We start from the raw sequence: 19635 nt of genomic DNA, 5'->3' as shown, positions 1-19635 counted from the left end.
GGTACTTGAAAAGCCTTTGGTGCCAACGTTCTCAGGACCTGGAAACAGTCATTCCAATCATACCTTGTCTAAGGGCACAGTTCCTTTGGTGGGCAGAAGCATGCAGCCACAACAAGGGACTGCCTTTCACTCGAGCCCTAGCTGTCCAGAACCGGACAACAGACCCATGAGACTATGCATGGGGGGGCTCACATGGCAGGCAAATGCATTCAGGGCAAGTGGAGCCCAGAGCAAATGCGCCTGCACATCAATCAAAAAGAGATGCTAGCTGTACACAATGCTCTGACGGCCTTCAAATCCCTAATCCTTCTGTGACAGCTGCTGATACAAACAGACAACACTACTGTTATGTGGTACATAAACAAGCAGGGGGGAACCCATTCTTACCCACTCTGCAGGTTAGCCATGGCCCTGTGGAACACAGGCTTGAGCAACCAAGTGCATCTACAAGCTCAACTCCTGCCAGGCAAACAAAACTCACTGGCGGACGACTTAAGCAGAAGTCTCCTAGACCCACACGAGTGGCAATTGGAGCCCACCACCTTCAACCTTCTAATCCAGATGTGAGGGACACCAGAGGTAGACCTGTGTACCTCCCCCAAGGACCACCAGTTGAACAAATTCTGCATCAGGAGCCCTCACAGCAGGGCCTGGAAGGTGGATACCCTATCCTTTCATTGGGAAAACCTCTCAGTTTATGCCTTTCCCCCCTCTGCTCCTTCTCCCAAAAGTACTACTCAAGATCGAACAGGATAGGCCAAAGGCAATTCTTATTACCCCAGACTGGCCATGCCAGCACTGCTAACCACTCTTACACAGTCTGACTACAGTGCCTCCATCAGACCCCTTCCCTGCTGTCTCAGCAGGGGGGACATATTTTGCATCCACAGCTGCAAACCCTCAACCTTGCAGCCTGGCTTATCCCCTGAATACACCACCAGCAACCCTCAGTAAACAGGTGCTGGATGTCATTCTCGAGGCCAGACGGCCTAGTACCAGGAAGTCCTATGCTAAAAAATGGAAAAGATATTGTTCTTGGAATCATTCTCAAGGAAAGGACACAGCACTGCCCTCCTTACCTCAAATCCTGGATTACCTAGCAGAGCTACTCCACAGAGGCCTATCCTTCTCCTCCATTAAGATTCATGCCTCTGCCGTATTCGCTCGCTATAACACTGAGTCACCTCTATGCTCTCACCCTCTCATCAGACAGTTCCTGAGAGGAGCTAACAACTTAAAGCCGCCTAGGAGAGCACCCTCCCCTGCCTGGGACCTAAACTTTGTACTGGAAAAGGTCACGCTTCCCCCTTTTGAACCTGCTGTTTCAGCAGTGTTAAAATTCCTCTCTTGGAAAACAGCCTTGCTTTGAGCCATAACTTCAGCAAGAAGAGTGTCTGAGTTACAGGCACTAATGACTGTGGAACCCTTCATTATTTTGCATGCTGATAGGGTTTTCCTCGGGACTTAACCCATCCTTCATGCCTAAGGTGGTGTCCAGCGTGGCTCTAAACCAGTCCATCCATTTGCCTACCTTCTTCCCTAATCCTTAGAATAAAGGGGAAAGGATCCTGCATTTCTTGGATGTGCACAGACAGCTCAGGTTCTACCTTGACAGGACTAACCCTTTCAGATATTCTGACCAGCTGCTTGTCAGCTTTGCTACAGGAGCAGAGGGTGAGGCCATTTCAAAGCAAACCATTTCCAAGTGGATAACATACTGCATCAATTTCTGCTACAAGCACCATGGAAAACCTGCCCCACAGGAGATCAGAACACATTCCACTATGGCTACTTCCACCTCTACAGCATTTCTCAGGGGAGTCTCTACCAGGGACATTCTGAAAGCTGCAACCTGGACTTCTGTACATACCTTCACCAGGCATTACCACTTGCCTATTTTTTTCTAAATCCAGGGCTGGATTTGCTAAAACAGTCCTGCAAGGCCTGCTAGCCAGCCCTAACACTTCTTGACTGCCTCCACCCTTCCTCAGCTTTGGGAATCAACCCAAGGGTGATAACTGTAACCGTGAAACACGAAGAACATAATACAGTTGTGTACACTTTGTAGATGTTCAAGTGTCTTCACAGTTGCAGTCCAGGTTTCCCTCCCTCCAGCCCCCTGGTTTTATCTATCCTTTCTATTTCTTCTTTCTATGGCCATTTTTTATGGTAGTGGTATTTACTTTTTACTGGTGGTGTTCCACACCATATACTAGCTTCCTATTTAGGAGGCTTCTGACATCTGGGGCAAGAAAAACTAATAATGGCGTTGGCTGCCTGTTTTATACTCCTGACGTCATGGAAGAGGCGACAGCATCCAACACAGAAATTCTAAGACTCTGGTATTCGGGGTGACTGGTTACCTGCGGGTAGATAACCCAAGGGTGATGACTTCAACTGTGAAGACACTCTTAACATCTACATTTATGGTAAGTGTACACAACTGTACTTTCTCACCAGGGGAGAACATACTATGGGAATAGTACAGCGGTTGCCCATGTTGGTGAGAACTAAGTCCAAAATGTCATCTCCCCTTGTGGGGGATGAGACGAGCTAGTCTAGTGCGTTGGAACTGATGAAGTCAAGGAATCGTTGGGTAAGTGCATTAGTGCAGGAATTGTTCACCCAGTCTGTGATGAGGTAGTTGAGGCCATCAAGGATCAGGGTGTTAGGGGGGGTACCTTGATGGAGTCAAGTAGATCCAGGTAGGAGTGGGTGTCCTGAGTCATGGAGGGGGGGGTCTATAGCTGGATACAACTTGGATGGGTGTCTTGCCAACTGTCAGTTGCACCTGGAGTAGTTCCAGTGCGTCATGCTGGCAAACCAGTCTGGAGGTGTGCCTGTCCTAAATGAAGATAGAGACTCCACCCTTAGTCCTTCCAGCCTCATTTTGGGGTCGGAATGTGTGGAATGAGGTGTAGCCTGGTTAGGCAGGGGTGCTCTCTTCAGCCCTGAACCAAGTTTCCGTGATAGCACAGACGTTGGCATCTTCCAGTGTGAGGAGAGCCTCCAGTGAGTACATTTTTAGGTTAAGGCTCCTAGCGTTAAGCAGCATGACCTTCAATTTGCTTTGAGAGATCTTTTATGTTGGAAGATTTGTCTTTGGGACATTGCCTTAAAAAGGCACATTGGTGGAGGCAAGAGCCTTGGCCAGGATCCAGAATCCCATGGGTGGCAGATGGAGGCCATCTTTGGCAGAGCATCGGGGCCTGTCAGCCATGTCATCCCAGGCAGACAGATATTGGATCCCCTTGGAATGACACCAGAAAGAAAGCCAATTGTTGAAGCCAATTATTTTTTGTTGGTATTGTTCTTGATAAAGGTAGGATGCTGCTTAGGACTAGAGTCATAGGTGCCTGGGACACATTTTCTGAGAGCTCAGTCATGACTTTCTTCATGTAGTCCAGGGAGGTGCATCTCAAGTCATTCACACCAGCATGGAGAATGACAGAGCCATACTTGTACTTGTTGTAGAGAGTCTTAAGTGCAAGATGTGGTGGATTCTGGCAGCAGACAGACAACTGACTGTAACCTTCTCCTTGTCGAGCCTGGTGAGGGGATCATCGGTGCGTCTCACAGTTGTCGCCAATGACTAGTATGTTTGGTTTATTGTTATGCCTTTATGGGCTGTGATTGAGAGAGACTGGTGTGTTGTCTGCTGTATGTGATGCTCGGTGTTGTGTGTGTTTTGGAGGTCTCTACTGTTTAGGTAAGTTTTTATTGAGGACCTCTGCGTAGGTGTGTGCGTGTTGTGCTTGGCTGTGTGATGCGAGTGGTGTGGTGTTTGTGCTGGCAATTTCCTCTTAGTCAGGAGTACTGACTGTAGCACGAGAGAGCATGGATTCCAGGTTGCTGATGTAGATGCATTTCTTGCAAGTAGAAAAATTATGTGCTAGGAGAAGTGGTGTCAGTAAACATGAGGCAGTTGCTACAGTGTCTCAGTATGCCCATGTCGACCAGGCTGGCAGGAGAAACCAATGGTAATTGTCCAGACATGGTGTTCCGTATACTTGGGTGGATTTATGGAGAGAGAGGGTATTGATAAGGGTTTGTCCACAGGAGTGTAGACCACAAAACCCTTAAATGTAAAGCAACTGGCCTGAAGCCCAAGTGCTAAAACCAAAATGAAGATGCTTAGAATAACAGATACATTTAATCAGGCTGCTAACAAGCCTTCCCCTCTCCTAAATGTTTTTCCAAACATTAATGGAATGATGTAGGGCATATGCTTCGGAGTCCCCTGCAAGTTTAACAAAGTCAAAAGTCCAATGTTTCCAGGTTTCCTTGTTCTGTCATGTTTCACAAATATAATTAATGATTTGTAATCCTACATTTGTCAGTTTGAGTTGATGGTACTCCATCACCCAAATCCATTCTCTGCTTCATTTCCAACATACTTCTGCTTCTTCTAGTCAGCTCTTATGCTTTTTTCTGTCGAGCATTTTCCTTTGAAACATTGGGAAGGTTTTACTGGCACAGTCTCTGTAGGGGCTTTTATTACCAGAAAACAAGAAGCAGAGTTTCCTGTTTGATAGCTCACTTTTTGCACAAACTTTTGTATTTCCTTCGTATGTTCTGCATCGAAAACAAATTTTGAACCTCCAGGGAAGAATATTCTGAAAATAGCTGGATACAGCAGCTTGAATCTCACACCTGCTTTTCAACATTCCCTGATTACTAGAATGAATTTACTCCTGTTCTTCCTGGTGTACATGAGTAATCATTCTCCACAAACACTCTGCTGTCTCCCACTTTTAGTACTTTATCCATCTCCCACTTTTAGTACTTTATCCTTCTGCCACAGTTTGGTCAGAATCAACCCTTTCTGCTGGAAGGATTGCATCAGGTTTAGTTTGTTTTATCATGGCCAGGTTGGGAGCATACACACACAACGTGCCATTTCAGTTTTCCTACTGTGGAATACTAGTCCAATTGTTTATTTGTACTTTCATAAGATTAAAACAGTCTGTTCCCTCCAGCTTAGCTTCTGTGGTACAGCAGATCATCTCAGGTTTTCCCTACGTGCTCTGTCCTCTAATTCTGTTATTTTTTGAAACATCTCTTCTTAAGCAGTCTGTCAGCCAGCCTTTTCTTCATTTCGACCTCTGATTTATGTAGACTTGTCACCTTATTTGAATATCTGTTTAAAGCTTCTTCCAATTTTTCCTCAGAACAAGATAAAATGTAAGATGTTGCAGCTGCACAGTCCCCTTTACTGTCCCTGATTTTGCAGCACATTGCTGCTCTGACTAATGATTTCCTGGAAATTGCTGAAGATCTGTAACACCCCACATTATATTAATTTATGCAGATGGGACTACCTTTTGCAGTCAATATTGTCTTTGCCCCCCCTTTTTTTTCCTCTCGCCAGCGCACACAGACGCACGCACGCACACTGAGGATTAAAGTCAGTCAGTAATACCAGATTTGGAGATTCCTAGTATTTGTAAAGGTGCTGTTAAACTGCTTCTTCAGTCAGCACAGTTTCTGTTTGTCTCTCTCTTACACACACATTCTCTGTCTTTCACACATACAGCACATGCAAATGCACACACACGCTTTTCTTTTTTATTACTTTTTATCTTAAGTGCTGTTTAGAAAAGTGTAAATGGAGACAGTTTCTTCTTGTACTGTCCACTTTACACAGGAGCTTAATATGCTGCTCTGAAGAGGCAAGTTCATTTTTCAGCAGACATTACCTGTACACTAACACTGTGCCGGAGGAACCTTGCTCTCCAGCCAGGGTGGTGATGTACAGGTACTCTTTTTTTTTTTTTTTTTTTTTTTCTTCAAGTGTTTATAACCTATATTTATGTGGATGTGTACATTTTATTGTATATCCAAAAATTGTTTTTCCCATATTTGCTCATAGGGCCGAGGTGTCACATCAACAGTGACCATTGTTTAGACCCACTGTTCACACCACTGGGTGGCTACTTTGTTGAACGTTTACTTTGTCAACAAAGTGCAGTGGGTGCACTTTTAATCAGTTTCAATTGTCAGCGTTAGGAAACCTTGATTTGTCAACTGTAGTGGTTCCAGGAGGTATACGTGTGTACAGGTAAGTGAGGTTTAATGGGTTATGGTGAGAGGAGTAGGGTATAGGTTTAGATGTGTTTGTGTGTGCATGTTGTGTATTGTGTAAATGTTTTTGATTTAAGATGCAAGTTAAGATTTAACTTGGGTGGTAGACTCTGTCTTATTTTTTCATATTCTTCAGGAAAGGGTTTTTGGCAGGGTGATGTGTTGACCTGGGATTAGAGTCAGGATAAGGGTAAGCATTGGCAGACGAGTATAAGGTAAGATGGGGTGAAGCATTGAACCTGCATTCATTCTGTGCCAGCCTTGCATACCTATGTTTAGATGAAGTTGTGAGATTTAGCTAACATAGGTAGGTATGTACTCTTACTTCATACAGACTGTTGCTTGATGTCAGTCTATTCTGCAGCTTCTGACTCCCTCACAAAGTTTCTTTTATAGAACATTTTCTGTTCGTGTTGCAAAAGGGCATTGTGGTTATAGCTCTTAAGGAGTTGTTCAAATTAACCTCTCACGTTTGCATTTAGATGGCTGTAGGCTCTTGGAGGACATTACATCAGACAAACATGCAAAGTACTACTATGACTACATTTAAGGCTAGTCTTGGTGATTTAGATGGGTCGACACAAATTTACCCTAGGGTTATCATGTATATCCCTGCTTGATTAGTGAGACTAGCACTGGCAAGTGTTTGAAATCGTGGGGGGAGGGGCACCAACTTTGGAGTGTCTACTTAAAGGTGTACATGGCTAGATATCTTAATGGTCCTCGTGACTGCTTGACTACTCTTATACCCGTCTTCTAAGTTTTCAGGTTGAGGTTCAGTGATTGTACAAGGCTTGCTGTTGAGCATATTTGAGGTACTCTGTATGGTTTAATTAGCTGGCATAATTGAAAGGCTGGATTTGTATGTCTAGGAACTGCAAGTGTTTGTTCTACAGCAAGCCACACTCCCTAGTCCAGGCTGTGGCACCATTCTGTGTGGTTGCAGACTCCCTAATCCAGGCTGTGTGGCACCTTTCTGTGTAGCTGCAGACTCCTTAGTCTTTGACTGCGGCACCGTTCTGTGTGGCTGCAGACTCTCTAGTCCCGGCTGGGGCACCATTCTGTGTAGCTGCAGACTTCTAGTCCTGGCTGTGGCATCGTTCTGTGTGGCTGCTTTTTTGTGGCATTCGTGCCATGAATCTCTGCTTTTCTATAAGTGGCCTTAGGTAGTGGGGTGAGAACTTCATTAGCCTTAATTTGAAATAGCAGTTAGGCTAATGTTTCATGTTTTTGTTTTGACTTTTTTTGTATCAACTGTGCTTATGTTGCTTTCATTTATTGTTTGCTTCCTGTAAATTTGTATTTGCTGTCTCCAATGATTTTTTTCTATACTTGTTTAAGGTCTACGTTTATACTTATGTAAACATAGTGAAGCCATAGTTCAGGTCTGGATGGGGAGTTTAAAAAAAATGATGTAATTTGTGTACTTTTTGTGATACTCACCTTGTTTAGCCTGGAGATTGTGATACCAATTGAACTTTGGTGGCAGGATGAAAAGCACCATTGTGATCAGAGGGGGGCAACTTGGAGGTCATCACAATATAGTGGCACTTAGAAACAGTTGCCGTGCAACCCGAACCATCACCAGTAAACACAAAACTAAAAGCACGGGTTCATGTAGTCTCGATTCCTTATCACTAATGACAACAGTCTTAAGTTTCCAAATGTTTAATCCATACAAAAAAGCAGGTCCATTAAGCTCCTTCATTCAAACCCAAAGTTTCCAAATGTTTTATCCATACAAAAAGCAGGTCAATTAAGCTCCTTCATTCAAACCCAAATGACTTATTCAGAATGTGAAAAGGGTGAACAAGCGATCGTATTTAAAACGTCATCAAGTAAACAATCAATTAGTAATGACATAGTCCAGAAACTTACTATTGAGTCTGTCATTTCTTATTTAAAAATAGTTAAAACCAGATTACATATAAAAACTAGAAATAATCAAAATGTTAATATATTAAATAAATTATTTCAAACAATACATAATATATAAAATATAAGAAACAAGTTTTAAAATCTTCTGTTCACAACTTTGCCACCCTCGTTTTTAGTACTGGATAAATTGAAATGTTCTCTTAAACCGGAGAAGGGGGAGTAGTTGCATCTAATGTAGTCTGCTATACTAAATCCCTGTTTTTGACTTTTGTTTCCCAGTACCCTCAGCATGAACTTGTCTTATATTTTATAAAATGTTATGTATTGTTTGAAATGTTATAAATGTATTTAACATTATGATTATTTCTAGTTTTTGTATATAATCTGGTTGGGTTTTAACTATGTTTTTAAATAAATGACCATCTAAATTATAATTGGTTTCTTGACTGTCATTACTAATTAGTTTAATTGATGACGTTTTAAATACTATAGCTTGTTCAACCTTTTTGCGTTCTGAAGACGTCGCTTGGGTTTGGATGAAAGCACTTAATATACTTACTACTTGTATGGATTAAACATGGAAACCTAAGACTCAGTTGTCATGATTAGTGATAAGGAATCGAGACTACATGAATCCGTGCTTTTAGTTTTGTGTATTTAGTGGCACTCCTTTGATTTCTGGTGGTGTGGATTCCATTTTCTGCTTGGGGGAGGTTGCTCTGAGCACCCCATTGCAGCCAGAGGTGGTAACAAAGATGGAATACTAAAAGCATGACATTCCATTTGAGTAGATGTATTAGGAATGTCTTCATATTAAGTGGTTTTGTGGTACCGCTCCTGTATATCTGTTGGGGGACACATTTGTATTAACTATACAAAGTTCCCTTTGTGCTGTACTGAAACACACAGTACTGAATTTGTGAGCATATGAAGATGCATTTTAAGGAAGGATAGTAGTGAGTCCTGTAGGGATTGTGATTTGACCTTGCCTACATTCCTCTTCTGTGTCATTTTCTTACTGTTTGTGATGTTGGCTTCCACTGACTGTATTTTAGAGGACATTTGTCAAGCTTGTATAGTAGTCTGTAGATGTAGCAAGTCTGTCTTTTAACCTGGTTGACCTGTGCAGTATGAGTTTTTTTTCCCTAAGCCTCACAAAGAATGACGTAGGGAGTTGTGGATGTTCTTCGTGTTTCACTGTTGCAGTCATTACATTTGGGTAATCTGCTGGCAGGTTGCCCTCAGTCGGCCTGATTAACAAAGTCTTGGGTCCTGCGTCGGTTGCTGTCCCTTCTTCCATGACGTCAGGGGTATAAAACATGCAGCTGATGCCATTACATCAGTCTTTCTTGCCGTGTGGTGTCCGAAGCAGAAGCAGTTCGCAAGTGCAGGTCGGCTGACCGCTGAAATTTTCATTTTCGAGTTTCAGATCCGAAGTCTTCAACTAAAAGCTAAGTACCCTGTTGGGGAAACTTTTTCTTGCTCCTTACCGATGTCAGTAAAAGTTAATAATTGCATTACTTGTGGGAAGCAAATACCTCAAGGATTTTCATTTGTACTGTATTCCTTGCCTAGGCCCTGATCATAACGTACCTTGCTGTCGGTTTTGTGCTAGATTTAATCAATGCACTATTAAACGTCGGTACATTTTTGCTTCTAAATATTTTGGCTCATGATTTAACTATCCAGAAATGACATCTGTTAGCAATCCGACTACTGGAATACCTAAAAAAAACGCAAAGAAAAAGACAGAGACAGGCCGTCGAGGTCCAAAACTGACGAAGCTTCTCCTAAGCCAGTCACTAGTTTGCTGGTACTCAGTGAGGCACTTTCGCAGCCCCTGATGCCCACTACTTGTGATTTGCAGGCCTCTACTGAGACCCATTCGGAGTCCGGTATGCCGCGAGATGCTTTTAAGTGTTGAACCCACGGCCGTCTCTATCTTAAGTGGGTCTGGAACCGGCGTGCAGGCACCGGCTACTGAGAGTGTTTTCAGGCCTAAAGATTTGTATATTAAACTGACGCCATCTTCAAAACTAAGGCCAAAATCTACTGTGTCTAAAAAAATGACGCTTGGGCCACGTGTGCAGGCCCCTATGCCTAAAAAGCAAATTATCAAAATGGCTGAAGATTTAATTACCTTGATCAGGGGTAGCCAACCCCCTCCTGCTAAGAGGCCTAGGCAAGACATTGATTATGAATCTTCTGATCAGGATTCTATTTCTTCTGATTCTTCTGCTGAACAGGATTTATCTATACCTACTTATGAAGACTCTGACTTAGAGGATTCCATTCCTTCTGCCCCCATCCCCCCCTGAGGATTTCTCTTTTGGAGAAACTTTACATACCTTAAGGGAACATTTCCACTGGGAAAGTCAGGATTTCTCTGAATCTAAAAAGAGACTATTTTCTTCTTCTCCCTCAGCACAGGCCTTTGGCTGTACCTCCTGCTCTAGACATTGTTGATGATGATTTTTTTCAGAATCTAGTATGACTCCTGATTCTCTACCTCTGGCTCCTAGTAAGCCAGACGGATACTACAGGGTTCCTGGCTCCCACAAATTCCTTTTCAAAAATCCTTCTGCTGATCCTGAAACCATTTCTCAGGGTCCCAAGGGCATCAAGGCCTCTACTGCTAAACATCATACCCCTTCTGATAGAGATTCCAGGGCTCTGGATAGATTGGGTAAGAAGGTTTACACATCTGCAACCTTGGCAATCTAAACTGTCAATTTCATATGCTTAAATATCAACAGCATATCATGGGACTGCTTAAACAGAAAATGATGTTAATCTCGGACTGTGTGGAAAATAAAGATTTGCAGGATTTATTACATTCAGCTGAGCAAGTTGGAAAACATACTTTGCAATGTGGTTTTGATTCCTTGGAGGCCTCTTGCAGGGCTGCTGTAACTGGATCTATGCTAAGAAGGCATGCTTGGCTCAAAGAGCAAACTCTGCCTGACCATGTTAAAGCAAAATTGTTGGATGCTCCTTTACAACAGGACCGTCTCTTTGGTAATAAGGCTGAAGAAGTGTTAAAGATGGAAGATAAAGCTAAATCTATGCAAACTGTGAAAGATTTCTTACAAGCGCAACCTCCAAGATTTAGTAGGCACTGGCGTACTAAGAACTGGTCCTTTCCAGTCCCCTCGAGAGCCGCTCAAGTCGAATCAAGACATTCCAAAGGCTCCAGGTTTGTCACAAGGAACGTTTAGAACAAAACAATGGGATGCTGACACCTCCAAATCTGGAAACAACAAGGCACCTCCCTATGGTAAACAGTGTCAATGACTTCCCTCTACAATCACCAAGCACTTGCCTCTTAGCCGCCCCTTTGGGGGGAAAACTAGCACTTCATGCACGAAACTGGCAAGTTATTACCCAGGACAAATGGCTTTTAAATATAGTATCCCAAGGATACAGATTTCCTATCCACATGTTGCCATTCCCAAACGGATGGCCAGATCTGCCCCCAAATCAGTGGGCAGAGGCCCAGAAAGTTTTGCCCCTCATGAACATGGGGTCTATTCAACCAGTACCAGAAGAGGAAAGGGGACAAGGTTTCTATTCAAGACTTTTCCTGGTACCCAGAAAAGACGAATCATGGTGTCCAGTTCTGGACTTATCCACTTTAAACACTTTTCTGGACATTCCAAAATTCAAGATTCTGACTCTTCAACAGTTACTACGTATGCTAGCCAAAGATGCCTGGTTGGTAACTGTAGACTTAAGAGGCTTACCTGCATATCCAAATCAGGGAATCTTGCAGAAGATACCTCTGCTTCAAAGTAGGCTACTTGCATTACCAGTTCTCTGCACTGCCCTTTGGCTTATCTACTGCACCCAGGGTCAGTAATTGCATTTTGCAGGCAAAGAAATATTCAAATATATCCATACCTGGACAATTGTCTACTTCGGGCAGGCAGAAAACAAGGACATTCTTCTAAAGCATCTGGCGTTTTCAAAAATGGTTCTAACTTGTCTAGGGTACACCATAAATGGAAAGAAATCACAACTGGTATCCTCTCAAATTACATTACTGGGTGCAAGCTTGAATACAACTGCCCAGATGACTTACCTTATGCCAGAAAAGCAAATTCAATTGGTGACTTACTTCAAACAGGTGGCCACAAAAACCCTGCTATCTGCAAAAGCCTTGGGGTTCATGGCCTCCTGCATTCTTCTAATTCCATATGCAAGACTGCATATGAGGAAACTTCAGTGGTACTTAAAAAGTTTATGGAGTCAACATTGTCTCAACCTGGAAACTATGATTCTTATCATACCTTGCCTGCTACTAGAGTTCCTATGGTGGCCAGAGGCCTGCCACCAAAACAAGGGACTGCCATTCACTCCACTCCCTGCCTCCCAAACCCTAACTACAGACTCATCCGACTATGCTTGGGGGGCTCATCTGGCAGTAAAATGCATTCAGGGCAAATGGAGCCCAAATCAAATGCACCTACATATCAATGAGAAAGAGATGTTAGCTGTATAGAATGCACTGATGGCCTTCAAGGACTGCCTTCATCCAGGACAACTAATGATAAAGACAGACAACACCACAGTTATGTGGCACATAAACAACCAGGGGGGTGCACATTCCTACCCCCTTTGCAGACTAGCCATGGCATTGTGGAACACTGCCTTGACCTATCCAATACAACTACAAGCTCAATTCCTGCCAGGAAAGCTAAATACTCTAGCAGACTAAGCAGAAATCTTATGGACCCACACAAATGGAAACTGGAACCACAAGTTTTCAACATGTTAACACACAAATGGGGGGGAGCCCAGACATAGATCTTTTTGCCTCGCCCCAGAACTATCAGTTGGGCAAATTCTGCACAAGAATTCATCACAAAAAGCTTGGCAAGTGGATGCTGTCATTCAGCTGGAAAAACCTATCAGTTTATGCTTTCCCCCCTCTGCTCTCCAAAGTTCTGCTAAAAGTCAGACAGAACAAACCAAAAATGATTCTGATTGCTCCAGACTGGCCTCGCCAACACTGGTACCCACTCCTGAGCAATGTGTCACACCTTCCTCCGTGGCACCTGCCTCAGACACCTTACCTACTGTCTCTGCAGAACCACCAAATTCTGCACACTCTGCTCCAAACTTTGAATCTTGCAGCGTGGCTAATCAACTAATTTCACCCTTGGCATCTCAGCAAACCTGTGATGGATGTCATTTTGTAGGCTAGAAGGCCTAGTACTAGAAAATCTTATGCTGACAAATGGAAAAGATTCTGTGCCTGGAACCAATCATAAGGAATAAGCACAGCAATGCCCAATATTCCACAGATTCAGCAATATTTAACGGAGCAATATATAAAAGAGTGTTATAAAGCTGCATATTTACATAGGAACAGTATGCACAATCCCATGGTGTTTGGCTATATTGTGAAAGGACAGACCATGAGGATATCAAGGCTTTGCTGCGATGAAACTTTATTTGATACCGAATTGAATAGACTCAGGGTGACATTTTTATCCAGAGGCTATAATGAACGAGAAATAAATAATACCTTTAAGTAAGGTATATAACCTCAGGACCACTAGAGCGAAGCCTTACTATTCCCCGGGTGGTGAGAGAACTAATACCAAACATAATAGATGGCTCAAAAAGAAAGGAATCTGTGATACTTCCATATTGCAATAACATTGAAATAATAAAATATGCTATAGCCGATAACTGGAATATCCTTTTGGCAGACGAGAAAATCAAAAGATTTAGTAGGAAGTTTTCCTACTTTTACCTACAAAAATATGAAGAGTTTAAAACAACATTTATGCTACCGTAGTTTTAATAGGACGGCAGCATTAGATATTGCTAGTGTTTTATTTAGGAACTAAGAAATGTGGTAATTGTGTGTATTGTAAATTTATTGATGAATCACGTTTCTATAGGCACCCTGATACGGGTCGCCTTTGAGAACTAAGAAATAACAGCACATGCAATACTAAGAACATTGTATATGTTGCCCATTGCTCCCTATGTTACCAATTTTATGTAGGTAAAACGAATCGGTCCCTTAAAGAAAGGATGAGAGACCACATGTACTGCTTTGCGAGGAAACAAGACTATAGCGCTATAGCTAAACACACACTCTCATTAGGTGAGGAACACGTCTTTTATTTTCAAGTATTGCATGTACAACCTATTAATATTAAATTAGGGGATATTGTGAATGAAACCGAACGGGCGGAAATTAGATGGATTTTAAGATTGGCAGCGCACAGGGGAAGAGGGCTCAATGAAAGTGTCCCTTTGAAACCAATACTTAAAGCTAGAACTCTTAGGTAATCAGAATTTTAGATTAGGCTTTTTTAGTCTCTTCAGTTTATTAAATGCTTGGATTCTGTTGCCTTGTTTATAATTAAGTTTTTTATTAAATATTTAATGACTAGTCTATATTATACTTTCATGTATATTTTATATAGTGCTGTCTTTTTAAATATCAATTGTTTAATTAATTGATAGTTAATTAATTTGATAGATATAAGTTGATTCATTTTGAATGTTAGTTTTATGTCTGAAGAAGCGGATTTGGAAACCTGCGAAAGCGCTCACATTTTTTACTCGAATAAATATTTGGACTTTTCATTTGGATTCTAGTGATTTTGTGTACCTTCCATACCATCGTTTGGGGTTTTGTGTATACATTGTCTTGACTACTCTTGGGCATAAGCGTTTTTTATAATATATATATATATATATATATATATATATATATATATATATATATATAATATTTTGCTCCCCATTTGGGGGGCACGTGACAGCTGGGTCAAGAAAAACTGATGTAATGGTGTCAGCTGTTTTATACCCCTGATGACCTGATGTCATGGAAGAAGGGACAGAACTGACGCAGGACCCAAGACTTTGTTAATCAGGCCGACTGAGGGCAACCTGCCAGCATATTACCCAAATGTAATGACTGCAACAGTGAATACACTCTAGCATCTACATTTATGGTAAGTGTACACAACTGTACTATCTGCTGCCCATCCACAAGACTGATTTCTGGTAACAGCTGCATATATTGTTTGCAGATATTGTTAGACTTTGATTGTTGAATGTATTGAGAAGTTCTGATTTTAAACACTGTCCATTAATATGCAGTACTGTCCATTAATATTCAGTTGTTCCTAAGAGTTAAATCAATATTAGTCAGGGTCAAGAAGGAACATCGAAATATCTGAAATTCCTCTTCCCCATTCTCATTATATGAAATAGTAACCATCTGATGTCTACGTTTAGAGATAAATTTAAGCTGTTTATGCTTAGGGATAGGCCTCCATGAATATCTGTAAGTTCTTCATTACCCACCGTTAACAGAAGGTGGTTGTTCAAGACAAACTCACAGAACCACCATTCTTCCCTTTTCCAGCTGGGCTTCATCTGCTGTTCTGTCCACCACCCTGGGCACAGTGAGCATCAGTAAGGTGTTTGGTTACTGAAGTGAAGTCACTCTCCAGGGAAGTAAGTGAGTAATGCCTTCTCTGGGAAGGGTATTCATTGGTCACATGCTAATTTCATTCTCAGTGAAACCTTTGAACAGAGATCAGTTCTTCCATTTGCTTGAGTCCTTGGGGAAATGCCTTACACTTTGTGCCAGTGGGCTGGCTTGTTTTGGTCAGAGTAATGAAGACCACTGCTAAGGAAATTTAAATACCTGAGAAGTTATGATACCAGTCAACGTGCAAGTTAATATAGTATTGGAAAAAGCAGTAAATATGGTGGTTAAGACCTACTTTAGGAAATTAGGGTCCAAAGTATTCAGGTTTGGGAGTGCTTTTATCTGAAGTGGCACCATATGGGGACAATGGTTAGTTCATTTTATAGCATCCATCTTCTCTTTAGGCTAGCTGTGGCCAAAAACCATACCACATGCAAGCTAATTGAGGATGATTTCTTGAAGCTTACATAATGCAAACACAACTGTTTGGATATTTTTCTCTCTCTCCATTGCAGCTAAAGCGATATTGAAACTTTTATTTGTTTATTTGCATTGTAAGAATTCTTGTATTTCTCTAAATATTTCAACAATCAAGTGATACAAACACAACTGCTTAATCTTGCATGAAAGCTCACACCTGGAAGAAAATCCCACTGTCAGGTATGTGTGCTGCTTGGTTACTTAGACATTGTAAGCTGTTTATACAACATTAAAAACACAACCCCCCCCCTAAAATATATTGTTTATTGTGGCTTGTCAAATCCAGTTTGTCTAGAATTGTAAGAATGCAAGATAACATTTGCTTGAACTGTGAGGCAATAACTTTTTTTTTAAGGCTGAAGCCACACCCATTGAAAACTGGGAATGTACAAGTTGGAGGGAATGAGTTAAACATGATTGACGTGGGTTTGGTATACAGTAACACTGTTGGGTTTGGTATACAGTAACACTGTTGGATTTGGTATACAGTAACACTGTTGGGAATGAGTTAACATGATTGACATGGGTTTGGTTTATAGTAACGCTGTTGGGATGGAGTTAAACATGATTGACTTGGGTTTGGTATACAGTAACACTGTTGGGAATGAGTTAAACATGATTGACCTGGGTTTGGTTTACAGTAACACTGTTGGGAATGAGTTAAGATTGATGTGGGTTTGGTATACAGTAACACTGTTGGGAATTAGTTGAACATGATTGACATGGGTTTGGTTTATAGTGATGCTGTTGGGAATGAGTTAAACGTGATTGACATGGGTTTGGTGTACAGTAACACTGTTGGGAATGAGTTAAACATGATTGACCTGGGTTTGGTTTACAGTAACGCTGTTGGGAATGAGTTAAACAAGATTGACGTGGGTTTGGTATACAGTAACACTGTTGGGAATGAGTTAAACATGATTGACTTTTGTTTGGTTTATAGTAACGCTGTTGGGAATGAGTTAAAAATGATTGATGTGGATTTGCTATACAGTAATACTTTTGGGAATGAGTTAAACATGCTTGATGTGGGTTTGGTATATGGTAACTGTTGGGAATGAGTTAAACATGATTGATGTTGGTTTTGGTGTACAGTAACACTGTTGGGAACGAGTTAAAACATGATTGATGTGGGTTGGTATACAGTAACACTGTTGGGAATGAGTTAAAGATGTGACGTGGGTTTGGTGTACAGTAACACTGTTGGGAATGAGTTAAACATGATTGACTTGGGTTTAATTGAGGATGATTTCTTGAAGCTTACATGTACAGTAACGCTGTTGGCTGCAGGGGATGATCTGCTTCTGTTGTGTGATGGTGGTATGTAGTATACACAGCATGGGTAAATAAACCATTGACTGCTATATTTCCTTTTGCATAACTGCTCAGGAAAATCCTTCTGTAATAACCTGTATACTCCATTTTCCTGTAAGATGTGTTTTTTTTTATTACTGTGTCTATTGTACAGACGCTGTATATTAACAGTTTATTTGAAAATCAAAATAAAAAGATTTCAATTTCTCCTTTGCATTCCAAAGGCCTTTCAGAAAAGAGGAAGATGAAGATGAATTTGATGAGTGTGGAATTGAGAACTTCCTTGGCGTTTATAAAGGACCTATACAATTCAGTGCTTGGAAGTCGATGAGCTCTGTTGTCCAACCAGGTAAGAAACAAAACAATAGATCAAACTTTTTTTATGACTTGAGTCGGGCATAGCTTACTCATTAAAAGTGATACTACTGAAACAGTGGGAAGGTGTATGTATGACTCGCAAATGTGCAACAGAATCTAGTAAATTTAGGATTTTTGTCTGGAAGTGTTTGCATACCTACTTGTATACCCCAGGCAGACGCCGAAGAATTTTTTCTCAACTAGATGGCAAATATTGGCGATGTAATGGGGAAGAAAGAGGCAACTGGGAACATGGTTTGGGAGTTGACAATGTGAGGTATTGCCAGCTATGCCAGAAGTAGGGCAGTGGATGTGTAATATATGCCAGCACAGCTAGCTGGAGTTTTGTGAAGAATTAAATTTGTATATCAAACAGATTTATTACGATAGTCGGTTTGAACCGTTTATTTGTAAAGCGCTTTTCATCTCAGGCAACCCAAGACTTCTTTAGACAAAGTACTAATACACATGCCCCTTCTTATAACTTCCACAAATCAAATGGCACACCATTGGTTAAAAACATCAATTCATTAAGTATGCTAAACAGCTGTAGGTCAGGGGCCACAAGCTCAGCCCTTTATGAGCAAATCACAACACAATATAATACAGTATAATATCAGCAAAAATGACTGCTTGCATTCACCTTAAGCATGACACAGTTTCAATCACTAAACTAAAATGCGATTCCTGCAAAAAACTGTCATGCATTTCAAACTAACTTTCATGTGAAGACATGTTTTACTCCCTAAGAGTAGGTCACAACCCAGTATGAAAGAAATGTGCTGCAAGCATGCCTGTTGTAAGCATCCACAAATAAAATATTGCACCAATTGTTAAAAGCATTAAAACATTAGGTATGCCTAATAGTTCTAGGTTTAAAATCACAAGTCTGTCTGCTGTGAATTGGTCACAACTCAGTGTAAAAAGGGACGGATAGCACGCTTTCGACTTTAAGCATGAAACAATTAAGAATAAAAATAAAAATTAAAAACCTAAAAGGCAGTACCTACAAGTAAAACTGTCATGCAATACTGACAGACACAGACATCATCAAACACCTGAATTTAAACTTCAGGTCATGTTTGACCCAATAAAAGAGGGCAAAGACAAGAGGTGCAAGTCCACCAGTTATAAACTTGTCACGGCACCGGTCAAAAACGAGCTCCAAGCTGATTTGTAATGTTAATCGTGTTTTGACCCTTGTGGGCAGGTCTAAAACCAAGTAAGAGAACTGGTTGTATGCATTTACTTTATACATACAACAGTTATCGTAAACTCAAATGCAGTACTCTCAGGTTAAGGCTATCAAGTGACACACGCAAGTATTAGCTCATGTTTGTCCCAGTCAAGAGCACAAACTCTAAAGGTGTAAAACCGCTAGTTGTAAACTGGTCATGGCACCGTTTAAAATTACCGGCTCCATGCGATTGCCTTGTGGCATAAAAAATGTGTTCAATCACTTACCTAAAGGTAAAAGCTGCCATTACTGACAGACACAATCTAATTAAGGCAAACAAGTTGCAGCAACATCTACTTACGTAAACAGTTGGTGGTGGACAAAGCAGTGACGCCAAAAATACGTAACATAGTACATGGCTACCATAAACAGTGGGTCGCCACTACTCCTACAGTTTATATAGTAAAAACTGGTAAGTACAAACTAACAGAATCTGTTGGTAAAACTTAAGTCAAACCTGTTCCTGTCTATAATAAAACAGTGGAGATACCTAGTGGAAGGAGGTTGAGATGCAACCCATTAAACAACGTTAGGATATACAGAGAATATATATAGAGAGAGAACATAACAGAGAAAAGAAAAAAATATGTTAAATTTTACACAGATGTCAAAGGAAATGAATGATAAGTAATGAATAAGCATTTCATTTTACCTTTGTGATTGAAACTGTCTCATGCTTAAGGCGAATGCAAGCAGTCATTTTTGCTTATATTATACTATATTATATTGTGTTGTGATTTGCTCATAAAGGGGCGAGCTTGTAGCCTCTGACCTAAGAGAACAATTGTTTTAAAGGGGTTTTTGGAATAGGGGCATGTAA

The 19635-nt window shown here is 41.2% G+C and overlaps 1 protein-coding gene across 1 annotated transcript in view; it reads left to right on the top strand.

Moving 5' to 3' along the window:
• The window catches only part of LOC122814512, a 393708-nt gene that overhangs the window by 305434 nt on the left and 68639 nt on the right, over nt 1-19635 (top strand). The window contains exon 7 of the mRNA XM_044087086.1: nt 17446-17570. Coding sequence (XP_043943021.1) covers nt 17446-17570 — 125 coding nt within the window. The remainder of the gene's footprint in view (nt 1-17445; nt 17571-19635) is intronic.

This window comes from Protopterus annectens, chromosome 10.part0 (assembly GCF_019279795.1).
Source record: "Protopterus annectens isolate FY-2018-M chromosome 10.part0, PAN1.0, whole genome shotgun sequence".
NCBI lineage: Eukaryota > Metazoa > Chordata > Ceratodontiformes > Protopteridae > Protopterus > Protopterus annectens.
This window is presented reverse-complemented; position numbering and strand designations above follow the sequence as displayed.